This window comes from Labeo rohita, chromosome 19 (assembly GCF_022985175.1).
Source record: "Labeo rohita strain BAU-BD-2019 chromosome 19, IGBB_LRoh.1.0, whole genome shotgun sequence".
Lineage (NCBI taxonomy): Eukaryota > Metazoa > Chordata > Actinopteri > Cypriniformes > Cyprinidae > Labeo > Labeo rohita.
In genome coordinates this window covers 14,047,476-14,069,521 of record NC_066887.1, presented here as the reverse complement: position 1 = coordinate 14,069,521, position 22,046 = coordinate 14,047,476, and the positions used below count along the sequence as shown (strand labels likewise).

The window sequence follows — 22,046 nt, the reverse complement described above, 5'->3', positions numbered from 1 at the left end:
AGAGACTGGATTTATTACACTGCCAGAAGGATGCCAAATGATAACACATGAGAGAGGGCTATGATCCTGGCTCACCCTCACTGTAGCTAATGTAATAGGTGAGGACAGAGCAACTAACATTATCGAGTGTCCTGTTATAAGCTAAAAAGTACATTGAGGCCTTCTGAAGCAGCCTTTGTGTTTTTTCTTTTGCTCCTCTTACAATGTAGCGTGAAGAAGAAAAATTGTGCAATGCAAGGGTTTATACTTCAATCTGTGAAAAGTAGAACAGATGACGTACGGATATTTTGCATTCGCAGCAGATTCGATGTCTGTGGCAAAAGTGATACGAACACAATCTCAAACCTTTTCCTTACAATATTATGCCTAAAATGTGATTATCTCTCCATGCAAAGTGGCAACAGAACTTTTTTTTGTCTTTAGTAATACATTTTTAAAAATAGCACTGGTGCTTACGAGTGCATTCCTGCATTTTGCAATTATTATCACGTATTATATAACTTAAAACAAAACCTGACAGGCACCTTATTGAATTTCAGACTGCCACTGGCTGCCCCGCAACTATTTCAGATCATACTTTAGCCTGTAGCAACTGCTTTCCTTCAAAGCTGCAGTTTTAGAGATTGTTGTGAGAATATATCCTGTGAAATGAGGATAATACCTTTCCCCACGGCCAGATTGTACTGTTTCTGTGTTGCTTCTTTGCTAAGCAACATTCCAAGAAGTTCAGCCAGAGATCACTGACATATACAGTAGATGCACGCCGTGATGGGTGGACCAAGAAACATTACGGCATAATGACTAATCGTTACTCTGAGAAACGAGTCCTACATGCCTTTAGAAATCTCAAATAATTCCACACAGACTAATAATTTGACTTTGTTTATCATAAAGTTGTCACTTATGATTTAAAAAGAGAAAGATTCCCAAACAGAGTACCACTTTAAAATTAAGCCAGCCTTTCTGAACCTGTGTGAAATTCCCTGGGTATTTGGTGATGACATGCCAAATAGCTTCGGAATATTTATATATTGTGATATGACGTCTGCTGCTTATGATCACACGAGTGGGCGCACACGCTACTAATATCGTTTTGCTGGGTTTGCTGGTATTTACTTTGAGGTTTCGCTGGTATTTGCTCTGAGTACATTAAGTTATTCCGAATCTGTTCTGAGAAGCTTATCCATCATTTCCAGTCTGAACAGCGTGAGAAAGAAAACATCGGGAGAGAAAATGAGACAGCTGCTATTGAACAGACAGAAACTAAATTTTTCTCCTCAAGCAAGATCAACTGACTCAGCACAGCGTGACATTAAGTGTTGTTGTCCAAATCTCAAATTTTGGAGCTCTGCAAATAATCATTTTAAGAAAATATCCCACAATCCTTCCTGCAGGATATGAATACTGCTAAGCAAATTTATGGTCGTTCTAATGCGCTCACAGATTCTAAGACGGTGGAAACATACAATGGCTGCTGCCTAATTAATTTCCAATTATGATGTTTATAAATTCCAAAAGGACAAAAAATATATAATTTTTTAGCTAAAATATCTTTGCACATCTGAATATCGTAGTGGATACAATAATGGCCTACCTTGAAAATCCATTAAATTAAAACTTAGTCTTTGGACTAAATTAAACCCTAACTTTAATCTTTTTTAAGAGACATGGTCGTGTAGGACATTTTAATGTTTTTAGTAAGCCAATGAGGTTTATATGTTTTTTTATTAAAGTAGATTGTACAGTTTAAACTGTTTTAAACAGATATTAAAGTCTGCTGCATTTTCATAAGAATATACATCTGTATTTGTATCTTGAATTCATAACATCTCACTACATCACCTGTAAACTTACATGTTGTTGCACAGCCATCTAGTGGAAGAAGAAAGAAATGCCCCAGTTTCGCAACTGTAAGTACAAATAGAGCAGTTCAGATTAACTTTAAAACCAAAGTAGAAAATATTGTAATGGGTTCCCTCAGGAAATTCAAATGGGTTTTAAATTTGCCATTTTCAATTTATGAGAAGTTAGTGAGTACCTAGGTTTAGTTGTTAAGGTGTTAAGGACTGGTCATCATTCTTGAAGAAAAAGGTTTTTTATATAAGAGATTATGTAAAGTGAGCTGAGCATTATTATAAAATAGGCTGAACTTTGACAGTGTGATCAGGAGCCCTAAAGGGATTTATTTTGTGATAATTATGAACAGCTCACTGTAGGCCTACTCCACCATTACCAAAGAAATTAATTAATGATTTGAGATGAATATGTTTTATTATCTTACTTGCAGATTGTCTACACTAAGAAGTCAATAGCAACATAGAAAACTTTGGCCTAGCAACAAAACAAATACTGCATCAATTAAAATATCAATTTATATGTGACCCTGGACCACAAAACCAGTCACAAGTGTAAATTTTCTTAGCAAAGTATATTACTTATCAAAAATTACGTTTTGATATATTTACAGTAGGAAATTTAAGAAATAGCTTTATGGAATATGATCTTTACTTAATATGCTAATGATTTTTGGTATAAAAGATAATCGATAATACTAGTGTTGTCATGATACCAAAATTTTGACTTCGATTCCATACCTGGCTAAAATATTTTAATACTATTACTGAACCAATACATGACAAAAACATAAAACAACAAGAAAAAGTAATTTAATAATAGATGACCCACATGGAATTTGTAATTCATTATTTTATCCATTTAAAAAAAGCCTGCCCTTTTTTTGAGGATTTCCTCCCCCTTAAAAAATAAATAAATTAAATTAAATTAAAAAAAAAAAAAAAAAAAAAAAAAAAATCACATGCCAGTGCTACTACACAGGCCTATGGTGGTATGTATAGATCTTTGCAACATTGGGCATGTGCTAAATTGGAAAATATGACTAAAATCCTATTTCACAATAGTTTTTTTTCTATAATAACAGTTTTATATCTTTTATGTTTTATATGATACAGAGTGTTTTCACGACGCATCATCATTCGGCCATATTGGCGGCACTGAACATAAACAATGCCACTGAACTGAACAAAACTCACATATTTTGCTGATAATTGCTGCTAAAAATGGTCAATTATTGTCATGTTTTGGGCTGCACTAATCTGTCGGACCGGGAAAAACATTTGGAGTACTATAGCCTGCCAAAAGTTATAACAAATAAAGGAGAGGAGTGCAAAAAACTGTCTGAGAAACAAAAGGCAGTTGTGGTTGGTCAAACTGAATCAGATTTTCAGGGCATGAATCTTGAAAACATTTGTGTTTGTTCTTACAGTATAATTTCAGGTCAAGTAGGTAAAATATTAGGCTAATATCTTGCTTAATACTGCTCATACATATCTTTACCACCTATTAACTTTACTTTGTAAAAATATTGCACTCTTTTCTGCTTACTAAGTCCATCTCTATATGATTTAGCAGCTTCCACACATTTTTTCCATGGTTTAGACAGCATAAATTAGCAGAACAACGTATTCAGTAGTACATTATTCGTGCAGTCCATGCTGTTGTTTACATCCAAGTATCGCCAATATGGCCGCGCATCTGGGTAACTGACAAAATCGATTTTTTAATAATTTAAATCGATAATTTAATAATTTGACCTACATGGAATGTATAATTCGTTATTTTATCTATTAATTAAAGAAAAGAAAAAACACATGAAATCTCTCTCTTGACCAGAACTCAAACACCCGAAACGCACAGAAGGAAAGACGCTTCTCTTACCTAATGGACATGCACGTAGTTGACCATACTACTATGACTCCAGCTTCATACTACTGTAATGTTGTGGATTAGTGATTAAATGTAATATAAACACACGGTCAATGACTCCGTATCTGCATTAGGTTACACGAAAAACCTTTCAACTGGCAGAGCTAATGTTACAGTTTGACTACAATTCCCACAATCCAAACCGAATTAACACTTCCGGTGAGTCAGCGGCGATTCAGGAACTAAAAATATTACAGTGACAGGAACAACATCACGAGACTCTCATTGCACTGAGCAGATTAATAAAATATTACCTGTAACCGATCTGCACACACCTGTAATATAAGACAATATGTCTAGGCAGTCGAACAGAGCCACGGACAGCAAGAAGATGGTGAGTGTGTGTGTTGTGTTTCCGCAGATCTGAGCTAAATGCAAGACAGCTAGCTAACATGCTATTATTATTATCATCGGATAAATAACATGCTTATTTGACCAGTGTTTGTATATTTGCATAAAATAAATACATTTACTATACGTGTTTACCTAGACGTGCCTTAGTTTATTCCTCTGGTTAAGAGATTTTGTTACGTAGACGTGAGTTTAGTCTTTCCAGCAGTCATGGCTCGGCGTTTGAATTAAAAATCGTGTGAAATGCAAATATATTATAAATAAAAATAATCGTTTGAGGGAATTATAATGGTAGTTTTGTTAGAACGATACATGCTTTTATAGCAGTGTGCATTATATGTCATGCATTTTGTTTTATTACAAGTATTATTGCACTGAGCAGCTGGTTATATGAAGCATTGATATTTTCAACATGGAATAAACAATACAGTAGTGAAAGCAGAGAAACGCATATAGATTTATCCAGCTGTGCCATGCAAGCGTTAGTAGACATGAAGTTTTGGCTGTATTTTGACATTTAACAGGTCTTGTCTGTGACAACCCCATGTTTTGCCGTGAGAGGGCGCTAGAGACCACTATGTTCCTTCATTAATTCAGACCTGAACATTACCAAAGACTAGGAACTTTGATATTATTAATGATGATACATTGATGGACTGATTGTTTGTTACATCCTGTATAGTGGAGTTTAAAGGTGCTCTTTTGATCTTTTTAAACCATGCAGCAGAACATGATATTTAGGTTTTAAGGTCATACAGACTATGTGCTTCTGTCAATAATGCAGAAGGAGGCTATTACAAGTAATATGACATTCTCTAGTGTTAATGTTTTGCTCAAATTGTTATGCTTATAATAAACATTATAATAAAAAGAAGTTGTATTAATTTACAAAATGCATAATAGAATAATTTAACTAGAGATCTCAGACTTTTAGACCAAACTGTTCTTGTTCATTAAAAACATTACTGTTACATTTTGCGGTTAGCAAAAAAAGAAAAGAAAAGAAAGGAAAGGAAAAGAAAAGGTCTTCGTAATTATTTAATGAAAAGCTTGGATCTACACTACCAGTCAAAACTTTTTGAACAGTAAGATTTTTTAATGTTTTTAAAAAATTCTCTTCTGCTCACCAAGCCTGCAGTTTTGATCCAACAAGTACAGCAAAAATTGTAATTTATTTTTACTACTTAAAATAACTTTTCTATTTGAATATATTTTAAAATGTAATTTTGTTCCTGTGATTTCAAAGCTGAATTTTTAGCATCATTACTCCAGTCTCATGATCCTTCCGAAGTCATTCAAATATTTTGATTTGCTGCTGAAAAACATTATTATTGTTATTATTATTATTATGTCGAAAACAGAGTAGAATATTTTCAGGTTTCTTTCTCACAGAAATCAATTACATTTTAAAATATATTAAAATAGAAAGCATAAATATTAAATAGTACAAATATTCCAAAATTACTCTATTTTGGCTGTACTTTGGATTAAATAAATGCAGGGTTGGTGAGCAGAAGAGACGTCTTTAAAAAACATAAAAAATCTTACTGTTTGAAAACTTTTGACTGGTATTCATTTAAAAATTAGTATTATTTATTTAGCATTCATTGTCAGTATCTCTTAGGTAAACATGGTGAATATTGTGAGTATGGTGGTGGGTAATTTAGGGCTGTCTTGTCTTTCTTTTAAACAGAATTCAGAGTTATTCACTCTCACTTACGGTGCCCTGGTCACTCAGTTGTGTAAGGACTATGAAAATGACGAGGAAGTCAACAAACAACTGGACAAAATGTGAGTCTGTCTCCTCCATTTCTCACCTATCCATCCAATCTGGTCACATTAAACAGATGTACTATAATTTAATTTACAAATACATTATACATACATTTTTTCTTATTTCTAAGATTGTAGTTTAAAGAGTCTTTGAAAGTGTAAGGAATATGTTTAAATTGTTAGGTGCTGTAACTTTTTTTTTCGGTTTGAGAATTTCCATTATTCAACATGTATGAGTAAAACAGAGAGGGTTTAGTGTGGATGTTGTTTTGTCAGTATTTGTGCTGGGTGTAGGCTGTTGCATTAGGTGTGGTGATTGTGCCATCCAGTCTGCTGAAGTTGGGTTGGGTGGTATTGAGAGTATGAAATGTGCCACTCTAGGTTTTTCAAGAGCTGTCTCTTTCCCCACCCTGCTAAATGAATTGTGCAGCTGTAGGTTACACCCCTGGTTTTTCAGATGCATGATTCTGTTCCACATTTGGCTATACTTCTCATTCAATTCCACTGTTAGAGTGGATCCAGATGAAAGAGATGGATGAGAGTGTTGTTGGTGTTTTTTTTTTGTTTGTTTTTTTGTTTTTGTGTGTGTGTGTGTGTGTGTGTGTGTGTTAGCAAATTCACATCTCATGTTGTACTGCACTGATTCTTTTAACTGGTGGGTTGAGCAGCAGAAAAAAATCACCACAAATGGTAAAATGTATGTAACCATGTAGACTGTTCAGAAGTTTCTTATGTTTCCAAAAGACGGCATTTATTCGATCAAAAATACAGGAAAAAACAGGACTATTCTGAAATATTGTTACAATTTAAAATAAATGTTTTTGATTGTAATATGTTTGAAAATGTATTTTGTTCCTGTGATGCAAAGCTGAATTTTCAGCATCATTGTTCCTATTTTCAGTGTCACTTGATCATTTTAAAATGGTGATATGGGGCTCAAAAATGTCCTTCCTATTACTGAAGTTTAAAATGGTTGCGATGCTTAATATTTTTGCGAAAGTGGTGATACTTTATTTTTCAGGATCTTTGGTGATTAGAATATTCAAAAGAACAGCTGACGCCAAACCAGTACATAGTTTAAGTAAATAGACTTATCAAGATTCCAAGGGAAAGAGAAATGCTTTCCATTTCCAGTCAAAATCTCCAGCAATTTGGTGCAAATTTATCTGTCACTTGGTGGAAGCTAGTCAAAATTAGGCAGATGCTAATACACTCATCCATAAAACCTTGAACAAAACTACACATGGTTTTTAAAAAAAAAAAAAAAAGACCCACACTACAATGTTTTTGTTTTTAGATGTCAGTTATTTTTATTTTCTTTGCTGTTAATTGCACTAAAATCTCACTCAGTCCATTTACATGCACTTATTGAAATGTAGTTATTAATATTTTTCTGTACTTATGGCTATGCATTTGTATGGAAGCCTATTTCCGGCTCTGAATTAAAAAATAAATAAATAAAAAAAGGTAATTGTCTCAAAATTCTGACTTTTTTTCTTGCTGTTATACAAGTTATACAGCCAGAATTGCAAGATATAAAGTAGCAAATCTGACTTTTTTCTTAGCATTGCATGGTATAAACTCGCAATTGCGAATTATAAAGTCAGAATTGTGAGTTAAAAAAAAAGTCACAATTGTGAGATATAAACTCGCAATTCTGATTTTAGAACACACAATTGTGACTTATTAAATCAGAATTGTGAAATATAAAATTGCTCTTCTAAAAAAACTGGACTTTATAACCCACAATTGCGTGAAAAAATGGCAAGATACAAAATATTATACTGATATTAGAATTCCCGGATACTAATGCCCATTTGCAAAGGAATTTTAATTGCGTAGGCGGCCTACTTCTAATAAAATGATAGTAAAATACAAAAATAACATTTAGACTGTGTAGACCCTGTTTACACTTAAGTCAAATCGCGATATGGATTAATATTTGTAAATATTAAGCTGCAAAATGACTATTTAAATATGAATTCTGCGTGACTCTGTGTTAAAGGAGAAGTTCTTTTCCAGAACAAAAATTTACAGATAATTTACTCATCCAAGATGTTCATGTCTTTCTTTCTTCAGTCGTAAAGAAATTGTTTTTTGAGAAAAAAATTCAGGAATGTTCTTCATATAGTGGACTTCAGTGGTGCCCGCGAGTTTGAATTTCCAAAATGCAGTTTAAATGCAGCTTCAAAGGGCTCAAAGAAGGGTCTTATCTATCGAAACGATTGGTTATTTTCATAAAAAATGTACAATTTATATACTTTATAACCTCAAATGCCCATCTTGTCTAGCTCTGCGTGAACTCTGTGCATTCCGGTTCCATACAGTTAGAGTACGTCTCATTTTCTCCTCCAGCTTTTATTTTTAAAGGGTGTTTGACCCTCCTTGTGCGTTGGGTTTGTACTTCTGCAGCGTTATAGGTCGATTTTTACAGTGATGACTACAATATATAGGATATGGTTTTACTGCACAATTCAACATATTAACAAAAATGATAACTGCAAATCTGTTTCGCTGCCTGGAGACCGTTTGTTTCTTTGAATTGCAGCGATTAATTTGTTTCTCTTTTCAGTAGCTTTCAGCAGTCTGTAAAAATATACCTCAGGTTTCTTGTCAAATGTGTTTGTACAGTCAATCACAAAGCACATGCATACCCTCTTTTTTTTTGCGCTCATGCTAACGGATTAAAGCGTTCAAGCTGCACACGGTTGTGGTCTGGCAGTGCGCTCCGGTGTATCTGCAGCAGTGTAGAGATCGTTTCCGCACGGAGTTTGTGCTGCACGCGAAGAATAAAGTGACAGCGCATTGTTTGCGGTACATTTGAACAAGGATTGACACGAAAATGTCATAATTACACCATAAATGCATATCATTAAAGTCTACCATAAATGCATAGTATTAAAGTCTACTGTGTTTCACAGTGAACACATATGGGGTTGTTGGCTAGGTTTAAAGGAAAAGAGCACTTTAGATAAGGCAATAATAGATGGCACTCAATTCTTAATTTAGAATGTTTGTGGGTACGTAAGAAAAGTAGTTTAAATTTTTTACCACTTGCAAACTTAATATATAAATCTAGAAGTAAATGCAAACGTAAAGGTCATTGAATAGTGTGTGTTTATTTGTGTTTTAACACATCTATAAAAGATTACTGTACTGCATTACTGTACAGTGTAAAAAAGTATTTTCAATAATGTTTGGATTTGAAATACAAATAATGGATAAATGTGTTTGTGGAAATCAGGTTTGTGCTGTGTGTAAGCTATTGTGCAATAATTCTAAAAAAAGAAATGCACTGCATGATCAAACATTAGGTGAGAGAAATATTTTTTTTTTAAAAATGCTCCCCTTTCACAAAAAAATAAAACTAAAATAAAATAAACATCAGGCCCTGATTAAGTGTCTAAAAATCCCGACTGGAGTATCTCTAAATAATTCTACTTGATTAATAGAAGGCTTTAAAAAGATCAGTATTGGTGATCGGATCAGCAGACACAGCTTCCTGTGATCGGCCTCAAAAATCCTGATCGGAGCACCCCATTTGTATCACACAATTGCGAGGGGAAAAACAGTCAGAATTGTGAGCTAAAAAGTCACAAATTACCTTTTTTTTTTTTTTTATCCAGTGGCGAAAACGGGCTTATCTTTGAGTAAGTACGTTTTTGTTGCTTTTATTTGTAGAAATAATTTGGTACTGTGTTGGGTCGCCACTTGATTTCCAGTGTAAAAATCTGAACCCTGAATCAAAAGCAGTTGGGAAGCTCTGTTTTAAAGATTGTGGGAAAAGCAGTAAGGATGCGTGGAAAGCCCTGAGATGCTTGGAGTCCAACGGTTGTGATTTAGAGAATCAGTGGGCAGCGTGTATTCTTTGGCTGAGTGGTCTTTTCATTTAAACCGTGCCTTGAACTAATCCAGTAGTCCCACTGATATTGGGTTTGGCAACATGTCTGAAATACAATCTTTTTTCCTCTTGCTTCTTTAAAGCATCAAATATGATATAAGCAAAAGCAAGATTTGACTTTCTCTCTGACCAACAAGTTTGAATCTTTCATTTCGAGTCCTTGAAGTTAAGACCTTCAAAGTAAAAAGAGATTACAGCTCTTATGATTGCGTCGGTGGGTGAAATGAGGGCGATTGAAAGCGAAGTTGCTCTGACAATGACACCGTTTCACAGTTTTCCTTCTTTTCTTCCATCTTTTCAAGGGGATACAATATCGGAGTGCGTTTGATTGAGGACTTCTTGGCTCGGTCCAGCGTGGGGAGGTGTCACGATTTCCGAGAAACGGCCGATGTCATTGCAAAGGTAACGTGAGTAGCTGGAGCCAATCAGAGCGCATGCTGAGCCCTTCCCCTAGGCCAAGCGAGAGAGAGAGAGAAAGAGGGAATCAGGAAGCAGGCAAGCATGTTAATGCGCAAGCAAGTGACTGGAATTTGAACTTCAACCTGCAGTAGCCCACATATTTTCTTAGCTTTCATCACATCTTTCTACCGTTTTTAATTTTTTTTGAGTCACACAGCTTGAGAAACATCCACGCTATGCTATCGCAAAGCCAACTGGCTGGCCGTTTGTGCGGCGTTAGAGTGAACCGAGACACTCGTGTTCCTCTCGGCTTGTTTTCTTTGGTCTGGGAGAGCCACAGACTGTGCTTTTTTCCAAAACAATGCACCTCACCCTAAGCGTATAGGGTTTGCACTGACAGGATTGACAGAGAGTTCTTCCCCCTGTCCGTCACCTGTCCATGCTTGCTTGGTCTCTGTCTGTCTCTTCTCAATTTTTCTTCTGTTTTCTCTGTCTTTCTGTTCTCACTTTCTTCCACGTGTGCCACGTTGTTGAATGTTAATCCAGAATGCATTGGTTTGGTGGGACCCTGATCAGAATCTTAAACCTGTGGGTCTTAAAACACTTCTTAATTTTAATTAGCGTTATAATGTGAAACATTTAGTTTAGTTGTTATGGTTGCTGAGCAGTGCCGTGACTGGGAACAGTAATATAGAATTCAAATGATGTGCGCTGACAGGTGTGTGTATTTTGGCTGTGATTCATGCATTTTAATATTGTCCTCAAAACTAAAAGGATTTGCTTAAAATTCTCCAAGCTCTGTAAACGTAGTTACATTTGTAGACCATTATAGTTGTTATTTAAAATAGTTTTTCTTTTTACATTTTAGTTTTCATTTTTTATTGTAGTTTAAGGTTTAGTAATTTTGTACATTTGTCATTTTTTTACTTTTTTAATATTTATGTATAGCCTTAATTAATGTTTAATTTTTCATTTAAATTTTAGTTTTATGGACTTTAGCGATTCAACTTGTTTAGCTCAGTTTGTTGGTAATTTCTAATCTTTGTTTAGGTTTTTTTTTAAGTTTAGGCTTTTCATCTAATTTTTATTATTTTTTAGTTATTTCAGCTTTATTTCAGTTACCAAAAACAATTTTTTAATAGCTTACAATAACAACACTGGCTTTAAGTGATTTTAGGCATCAAACCATCATAATGTTCAGTATGACAAATAAATATTCATTTTGAGATTTGATGACAAAAGTAATTTAAATGTCAAACATTGGGGAAAGAAACGACAAGTAAAAGTCCAATATAAACCGATACCAATTAAAAAATAAATAAAATAAAATAATAATCTTATTATCTGGTTTATGTCCAGGTTTCTAAAGTAAAAAGAAACACAGTCAAATCAGTAACTTTAATGTTTATGTATTTAATTTACTGGGTTATCTAAAATTGTTTATAGTTAAATGGTTTTTAATTATTTATAAATAAAGTATTTTTTAAGGATGTAATCAAGGGATGCACAATATTAAAATTGTGTTCAGTATAAGCCGACTAATTGTATTTTGTTATTAATTCATTTTATTATTGTCTTAAAAACTAAAAGGAATTCCTTTAAATGCTCCAAGCTAAAAATAATTAAAAATAACTGTTATTTTTATATTTTTAGTTCTCATTTTAATTTTAATTTAAGATTTATTAATATTGTTATGTATTTTATATATATAGCTTTAATAATGTTTAATTTTAAATTTAAATTTTAGTTTTACCAAAAACAATATTTAATAGTCCATAATAACAACACTGACTCCAAGTGATTTTAGGCATCACAACATTATAATGTTCAGTATGAGAAAAATATTAATTTTGAGACTCGATGACAATAGTAATTTAAATGTCAAAAATTGGGGAGCTACAAGTAAAAACGGTAATATCGCCTGATAGCCAAAATGCAGTGTTTTTAACCAAAAATAATAATCTTATTTTCTGGTTTGTGTCCAGGTTTCTAAAAGAACATAGTCACAATTTACTGGATTTACTGAATTATCTAAAATTGTTTAGATGGTATTTAATTATTTTAAAAAAATGTTTTAAGGATGTAATCAAGTGATACACAATATTAAAATTCTGTTCATTATAAGCCAAATAATTGTTTGTATTTTGTTTTTCATTATTTTTATTATTGTCTTAAAACTAAAAGGAATTACTTTAAATGCTCTAAGTTCAGTAATTTTAGTATTATTTGTAGACCATTATAGGTATTTAAACTAGCTTCTTTTTTTATTTCTCATGTTAGTTTTTTTAAGGTTTAGTAGTATTATGTCCATTTTTCATTTTATTATTATTATTATTATTTATAAATATTTATGTATAACTTTAATAATGTTTAATTTTTAATTTAAAATTTAGTTTTACCAAAAACTATTTTAAATAGTTCACAATAACAGCACTGACTCAAAGTGATTTTAGGCATCACAGCATCATAATGTTCATTATGAAAAATAAATAAAAATGTGATATTGGCTGATAATTATGTTATATTAACCAAAAATAATCTGGTTTGTGTCCAGGTTTCAAAAAAAAAGAAAATTGTAGTCAAATCAGTAACTTTACTTTGATGTATTAAATTAATTGGATTATCTAAAACTTTTTATAGTTAAATGGTTTTAAATGAACAAAAAATGTGCTGTAAATCAACCCAGATTTGGTCTTCCTATCCCGTCTTTACAGTACTTTTATTAATTACATTTAAAGGGTTCATAATGTCTCTTCAAACCCATACTGTGCAGCTGTGCAAAAAACAAGTCATTTCAGTGTCAGAGTTGTGAATACAGCACCTAAAAAGAATGTGGCAGCTCTGCAGAATCACTTAATGTGGCCCTGACATCATAGATGTAGGCAAGAGAGTTAACATGAAGACTCAAGTGCCTTTTTGTCTTCACATTAACAGGTAGCCTTCAAGATGTACTTGGGTATCACCCCCAGCGTGACCAACTGGAGTCCTGCCGGAGATGAGTTCTCTCTTATCCTCGAAAGCAACCCCCTGGTGGACTTTGTAGAGCTTCCCGACAACCACAGCAATCTAGTTTACTCCAACCTTCTCTGTGGAGTGCTGAGAGGAGCTCTTGAAATGGTGAAAAGCATATTTGTGCTGAATTGATGATAGATGATCCTCAATTACCATTCACACTAAGGTTATTTTTCTACTCCTGCAGGTTCAAATGGCAGTGGATGTGCGATTCGCTCAGGACACACTAAGAGGCGACAATGTGACAGAAATTCGCATGAAGTTCATCAAAAGGATCGAAGAGAACCTGCCAGCTGGAGATGAATGAGACTGAGAGACTTTTGATCTGAGAGACTTTTTTATGTTGGATTGGGAACCAAAAACTTCTTTTTTGGTCAGGAAGACCAACAATCCTGAAACATTGTAAGTACTGCAATGAGAGTTCACCATTGAGAAGTTTTCTCTCGATGTGTCACCAAGGTTGGCATGTTCTTTCCACCTGGTCCATGTTTTTTATTTCAGGCGAAGCCTTTCTCAAGTCTCCATTTGTATGACACTTTGTCTCTAGTGTATTTTCTGTTATTCTTATTGCATTTAACTCATACATATGGCACAGAAAGTTTAATTTATTTAGTCAAGATTGAATAAATCATTAGCTTGCAACAACTGTGGCCAATCCCCTCATTTATCATTCTTCTACTCAATAGGCCTTTGACACAAACTAATATTTACTCAAAGTTGCAATAAAGCGCTTATTTGAGCAGACCATATCACACTGCTGTTTTAATGTCCATAACGCTTGTATCAAAAACAACTTTAGATGGCTAATCTAAAACCAACATTTAAAGAAAGGGCCCCATGTTCGCCAAAAACAGAGCCGTAGTCTTGTAAGACGCACATGTTTTGTAGAGGGCCGGTGGTGTTAAGGGGAGTCTGGGAGGGGTGTAGGTATGTAGATAATGGGACCTGTGTGCGCCGAGCCTGTAGCAGGTCTCTCCACACGTATGTAATGAAGTGTCACGGCAGCCCCCATCGCCGTCTTCGACTTGTCGTGTACTGGCGCTTGCATCGTGGGACTGTTATTCCTACAGCGCAGCAGCACGATGTGGTTAGAGTTAAACAACAATAACAAGGACCTAATTCGTCTCAGATGTTTACTCAAGCAACGTGGAAGCAATCAGGGCCTGGAGGTTCACTGGTGCGTGTGCAGGACAGGGCTGTTTTGGGAGCCAGTGCGTTTTAATGGTGTAGCCAAGGGGTTCACGGTTGTGCTGACCGGTGGAAAGGGGAAGGCCGTTCGCTGAAAGCCATTCATTTCTCCAGGGCAGCTCAAAGTTCGTTCCTGACACCTGTTAATCGCCTTACGTCATGATCTGGACTTCTTTTTCCAGAATTCCACACCTCGTCAATCACAAATGGAAAGAAGTTTACTGCTTCTACTACTACTTCCCATCAGCTAGTGTATGGATTCAGGTTTTTATGCAGTTTCCATGTGATTTGATTCACACTGATGTGTTGAATAATGCATTCATTGTGTAAGTGTATTGTTTTATTACATCAAGCCACTAGAGGTAGCTGTGAGCATTGCGGTGGGCGACCTTTTTTTCTCTTTTCATTCTCATGAATTTTTTTTTTTTTTTGTGATTCCTTTTAATTTGGTATTTGATTGCTCACGGGGTCCACCAACTGCTTGTTTTTGAATCTCTGGGGCTGGGAAATTATTTCATGAATATATTCTTTATCCCACTCGCTCTTGATTCAGGGACATTTACAAGAAAAACAGTGGAAAACGTATGCAGAGCCCTGTCAGGCCGAATCCCTCATCCCCTCTTGCTAGATTATGCATACAATGTATGTATTCTGTATAATGTGTATATTGGAAAGCACGGGAATAGGAAATGGTTTCGCGCAGACATTTGATGTAAATCATTTGGCAGAATAAACCCCTGTATCATGGGGATATACAGCTGGGATTGTGTACTGCGTGAAAACTTGTATCACTCTTCCATATGCTCTCAGGAATTTCTCTCGCTCCTTTTTTTCTCCCTTCTTGACAATGCAGGGCCAAGCATCCGATACAAAGTGATGTGTCAGGCCCCGATCACACCGGACGCATTTTTTAGGTCTGAAAACGCGAGGCGCACCACACTGCCTTTTTTGGTGACTTTTAAAAAAAAGAGCAGTGCGTTGCAGTTTTTTATGTTGCTGGGCAACCATCAAATCAGCAGTCCTGTCAGTAGGAGAGATGACAAGAAAGCAGTGGAAGGACAGAGGAGAGCAGGATCGACAAAGGACCTCAAGATGGGAATCAAACTCGGGGGCGCCGTGAGCGCAGTTGCGCTGTATGTCGACGCACTAACCACAAGGCTATTGGCACCGACATCTTTCTTATATGTTTATTCTCATCTGTATGAGCTGCTCATGTCAGTGTGGCCACAACACCAGGCTGATACTGGAGTTCTTCATGGAGAAGGCACAAAGGAATTCCAAGAAGTGCTTTTCCACCATAAGGAATTGATTTTTACAAGCTATTTTTGTTTCTTTTATTTCCTCTTGTTTAAAGTTAGGTCAGTGGCAACAAATGAAAGAAAGGACGTTTCAACTTTTATCCAGTCATATGCAGTTTGTTTAGGGTCTACCTCTGTTGCACCTCATTGCCCTCCCATATTTTTGAAGTGGTGATTAAACATATCTTTTCTTTCATATTGTGCCCAAACTCGGTCCTGGAGGGCCAGTGTCCTGCAGAGTTTAGCTCCAACCCTAATTAAACACACCTGAACCAGCTAATCAAGCTCTTACTAGGCATACTAGAAACTTCCCGGCAGGTGTGTTGAGGCAAGTTGTAGCTAAACTCCGCAGGGCACCGGCCCTCCAGGACCGAGTTTGGGCACCCCTGCCCTAGTGTAACAGATTATCGAAAAAGAAAAAGTCGGGTTGGTTATATGTATCAGTGGATTGGATTTTGAGATGCAGTTTATTGTGGAGGGAATGGGTTTAAGCAGATTAGTTCTGCATACATTACTAGTTATGATATTCTCTTTGAACATCTCTTTGAAGATCAAAAACTAAGCATATCCGTGGATAAATTGTTCATAATGTGCATTTAGAAAATAGATAGGGTGAATTTTCATTTTATTGCGACATTAACAAGAATAGTCACACAAAAATTACATTTTTGTATTTTTTCTTTACTTTCATGTGCTTTAAAACCTGTATGGTTATCTTTTGTCCACTGAATGTAATATTAGATATCTAGCAGAATGTCCAAGATGCTCTTTTACATACAATGAAAGTGAATGGTGACCAAGGATTTTACGCCGGGAGTCGAAAGCCATATGCATGCTGTCGAGACTTTACAGAGGCGCTGGGTGCGCCCCGCTGGGTGACAGGATGGGTGGCAGAGGCCTTCTGAACCAAACCAGAGGCTCTGCTTTCTGTTCCTGGAGATGAACGAGTTCAGTCCTCAAGTTCTCAAGATCATATGAGCCAGCGCGACCTGATGTGGGCAGTCCGGGGCAGGAAACTGAGCAATGCCAAACGAGATGTCCTGCGTCTTCTGAACCTCTCACCCCAGCATCAATTGACGGGCACTCTGAAGCAGGAACCTGAGCACCTCCAAACGGGATGTCCTGAGCATTCTGAACCTCTTGCCCCAGCATGGAGTGACGGGACAGGATATAATTGGCCACAATTTGGTCTACAGTGCAAATATGCCCAACGGCCATGGCAAGATCGATCCGAAGAGAGTGACACCTTTTCTGACGGCTTCCCCGGCAGTAGTCCGGGTTCATATCCCATCCGACTGCCAGATACAAGTTCCGGTTCTTCCCTTCATCTAAATGTTGAGATTCTGTCACTCAGTGGCTTCTCTCAATAAAGGACCAATATTTCCTGTAAATAACATCTTAATATTTTTTTTAAATATATATATATTGTGGAAGTCTTATAATGAAATATAGTGTTGTTTAAATGGACTACTTTCATGTATGCGCATCTCCTTTCGTGTTACACAGAAGAAAAAAAGCCATACGGGTTTGGAACAGCGTGAGTGGTAGTATTAACTCATGACAGACTTTTTATTTTGGTTACTGTCCCTTTAAGAATTTTATTAGGACAATTCTAGCATACAAGTAGCAAAAGTTGCATATGCTGGAAACAAGACGGTACACACCAATCTCATTTAAACCCTCTAAATGCAACCATGTGCCCTATATCAGAAACAAATGCTGAATGGCACGCTGAAACAATAAAATCCTGCGGATGGCCTGCTGCTGGCTCACCATTATTGAATCCCCCTCATCCATTCTTCCGTCTTTCTTTTCTTCTCGCTTTCTTTCTCTGATTCTTCCACTGTATCCCCCACTTTCAAGCCTTGCCAGGGCGAATGGATTGGCAGCGAGATGATGAAGGTCAGAGGAGGGAAACGGAGCAGGGTAAGACAGAGTGCGTTTCAAAAACACACCTTGTGGGAATAACAACATGCCCTGGAGCGCGGAGAACCGACCCGATGCTGGAGAGCCATCACAGCCCGTCGCATGGTGTCCAAGTCTCCCACAGCTGTTCTGGAGCACAAAGGAGATGACACACGAATGGATGATCTTCCCTGGCTCGCAGGAAGAGCAGCATGCACAGCGTTTCCAGTAAAGGTCACGAGACAGTAAATCAAAGGACCCGAGATGGAAATGCAACAAAACCTCTTGTCTGAGGTAATTCTCAGATGTCAAGAAAAGATGTAATTAGATCCTTGAGGAACCCCACAAGGTCAAAGAGTTTTCCTATTAGCTCTCAAACATTTGTTTTTCTTATTTCATTTGTAGAAACTTCTGTTGAGCAAAGATGTTTCACTTTGTTAGACACCGCTTTTTCGAGGATTACCTTGGATAAGGTCACCATGTTTATAACATGTAAAATGTGCTACTTCCACTTTCCCATGACTACTGCTATATGCTGATCTGAATCAAACACATCTGGGACAAATAGAGAGCATAACTCCTCTGCCTCACTCAGCAACCTCTGGACCTGTTGCCAATGTCTTAAATGGTACTTGAAAGGTCCTCTTTTTCCATTGTATCCCCAGACTAATAGATCATATCACAGCAATTTTCAGTGTTTAGAGGGGATTGATGGGAATTATTAAAATAATTCATTTAATTGCTTAATTTTTGTAATATGCCATTATTTATTTAAGGTCATATGTGATTGTACTTGTATAGTGGCCCAAAATAGTATTTAGACATTTACGTCACACTTTGAATCAAATTATTAGATGTAATTTCATTATACAACAAAATATCAAACCAAGTAGCACTGAGGCAAACAATTATAAGTGGATCCTTCCACGCCCAGGTGCTCACAGAGACTATGTTCATAGTTAATGTGATGAACTACACCTGCAGTTACTCTGCTAGGACATCTGTGTGCATGTTTTTATGTGTGACTTTAGTGTCCAGAAACATCTGGGGCCACTGTCTGTTTATAATACAAAAGAAGGTCAGCATTCTTGTATCTGATTGTTGTGAAACTTTCTTAAACAAAAACTTATATGGGTATGAAGTAGCTCCATGTTTGTTGACCGAATTAAAGTTGCACTGTGCTATGTTTGATTTTTAACCGTTTCTAGACTATAGGTGAGGAATAAAACCTGAAAATGTTTTCAGATAAACAAAAACATTTGCAGGAGTGCAAATAAGTTTATCGGTCAAGTAAGTTAATTTTAAAAAATAAAAAAATAAATAAAGTGTGATAATACCATTATATTTTAAAATAAAAAATATGTGTTAAATAAAAATACAATTACTAGTTATTAATAGTCCTTAATTTATTGAAACCAATGTCTCATCGTAATCAAAAAGACGATTTATTCACATGCTGCTTCAACTGAGATGAATACAGCGATCTGTCATGCCATATTAAAGAGCGTAACAACACGTTATTGTAAGACATTGTTTGTATTTCGCTGAGACTTTGTTTTATTCTAAAAGTACCAAAAGCACAAAGTTTATTGCTATTATTGTGTGGTAGGCGCACTATTAATAGTGATTGCATTTGAAGATGTTAAATATTATTTACAAGCATACTTTCCCTGGGAGTATATGACACATGATTTCTGCTAATAATCCCACTTATTCAAATCAGTTGCCAACAGACCACTGGAATTTCTCCCGGTGTTCCCAATCCTGACCATTTGCATGCGCAATAGCCTATAGGCAATACTCTCCAAAACTATAACTTTAATGTCATAATTGCTATGTCTTAATTCTTGTAATTCCGAATTTATTCTTAAAATATTTTGACTTTATTCTCCCAATTTCGACTTTATTCTCAAAATATTTTAACTTTATTCTTGTAATTTCGACTATTCTCAAAATATTTTGACTTTATTCTCGTAATTTCGACTTTTTTCTTAAAATATTCCTATTTATTCTCGTAATTTTGACTTTATTCTCTAAATATTTCAACTTTATTTTCAAAATATTTCAGCTTTATTCTCTTAATTTTTACTTTTTTCTTAAAATATTTCTCTTTATTCTCATAATTTCGACTTTATTCTCAAAATATTTCAGCTTTAATTCTCGTAATTTTGACTTTATTCTCAAAATATTTTGACTTTATTCTCAAAATATTTTGACTTTATTCTTGTAATTTTGACTATTCTCAAAATATTTTGACTTTATTCTCAAAATATTTTGACTTTATTCTCAAAATGTTTTGACTTTATTCTCAAAATATTTTGACTTTATTCTTGTAATTTTGACTATTCTCAAAATATTTTGACTTTATTTTCAAAATGTTTCAGCTTTATTCTCGTAACTTTGACTTTATTCTCAAAACATTTAGCCTTTATTCTCATAATTTCGACTTTATTTTCAAAATATTTAATCTTTAATTCTCGTAATTTTGACTTTATTCTCAAAATATTTCAGCTTTAATTCTGAAAGTATTTTGACTTGTTCTTGCAATTATGAATTTATTCTCAATATATTTATACCTAATTCTCCAAATATTTCGACCTAATTCTCCAAATATTTCGACTTTATTCTCAAAATATTTCGACTTTATTCTCAAAATAATTCTCAAAATATTTCGACTTAATTCTCAAAATATTTCGACTTCTCAAAATATTTCGACTTTATTCTCAAAATATTTCGACTTTATTCTCAAAAAAATTCTACTTAATTCTCTGGTCACACATGCGCACCACTTACGTGCACTCCTGAACGTTTGGTAAATGGCACAATGGTGTATGTTATAGTGTAGTTATACTTATTTTTACCATTAAGTGACAGGATACACTTACCTCACTCAGGTCCACACAAAGCTGCATTAATGTATGAAAATGCATGCTGTATTTGTATATTGACATTGCGGACTAGACGGTTCTATAAAATCAAACCGAGCATGTTCCAAACTAATTACTACTTGCTGAGTTTTCCAACGAATGACATTCCTTGAATACATAATTGTCCTCCTGACATGTTTTTCTCAAAGCCTCTGTTTTAATTAATATGGCTTCAGTTGGAAAACCAAACAAAGCATGACACAGCACTCCATCACTTGAGCATGGCCCACTGGTGATGTCATTACTAGTCTGCTTGACGTGAGTACCCCCTCACGTCAAAGCTGCCGTTCCAATCGAGCAGTCAAGTATGTTTTGAGTTCTTTATTGTGTAATAAACCAGGTCCAAGACCAGACCCACCCTTTTAACCCATTTTAAAAAGTGAATGAGGTTATATGCCTCTTAACAGCCCAGTCTTTGACTGCAATAAATGCACATACACTCAGCAGTGGAGGTCCGGGTGGAGGTCTGGTCATATTTCGGCATGCTCGCTTGAAGAATCACAATAAAGCTTTTTCATTTATTTATTTCCCTTCCAAACAGACGGAGCCATTTCTGCATTTTACACATTTTTATACATGTAGAAAACGATTACAAACCACCCAACAGAGTCAAATTGGCCAAATCTCGAAATTGCAGGAAGTGCCATTTAGCTCCCTGTTTTCCCTCTCTCGCTCGAGTCTAATTTGCTTGTGATTTTGTGCGTCCCGTGTCGATCTGAAACAGAGAATGTTCTGGAACAGAGGATGGGCTGTGGAGACCAGAGTGGTTTCTGTCATGAGGAGATGGAATGCTCAAGCAGACCCACATGAATGAGTCACTATGGAAACAGTCGAAATGTTCCAAAGTAACTTGTGTACACATTGCGCCATGTGTGCCCAGCCAACTGAGAAGAGAAGTACAATTCTTACGAGCGACTGTGTTTTCAATGGGCACGTTCTTTACACAAACATAGGCACCCTTTGAATGTTTCTCTTGGATGGGGAGAGTTCTGGAGTGTATAGAAATGATGCCATATTATGAGATGTTTGGATTCATGGTGGTTTGATCTTTGTTTCTTTCTTTTTGTGCTAAAAGCACAGCCTATAGATGTGTTTATTGAAATACATTTTTACTCCATTAAGTTTAATGGTTCACAACACGAGTGGATGAACCCTTTGTATAAGCGGCGCTAATTCTTTTGGCATGTATGGTGGTGAACTACCCCTTACAGAAAGATATCATTGAGTGCTGCATTGTCTGAAAGATCTCTTTCTGTTTTTGGCCCATACCGAAAGCCCGCCAGGAGCGAATGCTTCTTGGGCCACCAAGAAACATTGATTAGCGTCTGATTATATAAACCGGCCATGAACAAAGCGATTCCTCAGCTGTGCTTAAAAACAAGAAGAGTTCAGATCCATCGAGTATTACTGTTGTTTAATAGAACCATATGAGTGAGCTATTGCTGCATAATTGCAAGGAGATGTATTTCTGTGGGCGATGACAGTGCAGAGAACAGACACGCTGACCCG

General features: G+C 35.7%; 1 protein-coding gene and 1 long non-coding RNA gene across 2 annotated transcripts; one reads left to right on the top strand and one right to left on the bottom strand.

The window, feature by feature from the left end:
* Positions 1-1,854: 1,854 nt before the first annotated feature.
* Positions 1,855-3,910, bottom strand: LOC127182028 (uncharacterized). Its single transcript, XR_007829841.1, has 2 exons — positions 3,736-3,910; positions 1,855-1,908 (listed from the first exon to the last, which is right to left on the bottom strand). It is a non-coding gene; the product is annotated as an uncharacterized LOC127182028 (long non-coding RNA).
* A 47-nt stretch (positions 3,911-3,957) lies between these two features.
* Positions 3,958-13,961, top strand: trappc3 (trafficking protein particle complex subunit 3). The gene is made up of 5 exons (XM_051137110.1): positions 3,958-4,117; positions 5,828-5,925; positions 10,111-10,210; positions 13,142-13,324; positions 13,407-13,961. The coding sequence occupies exons 1-5, from the start codon at positions 4,076-4,078 to the stop codon at positions 13,524-13,526; spliced, it is 543 nt and encodes a 180-aa protein (XP_050993067.1). The 5' UTR covers positions 3,958-4,075; the 3' UTR covers positions 13,527-13,961.
* The last annotated feature ends 8,085 nt before the right edge of the window (positions 13,962-22,046 follow it).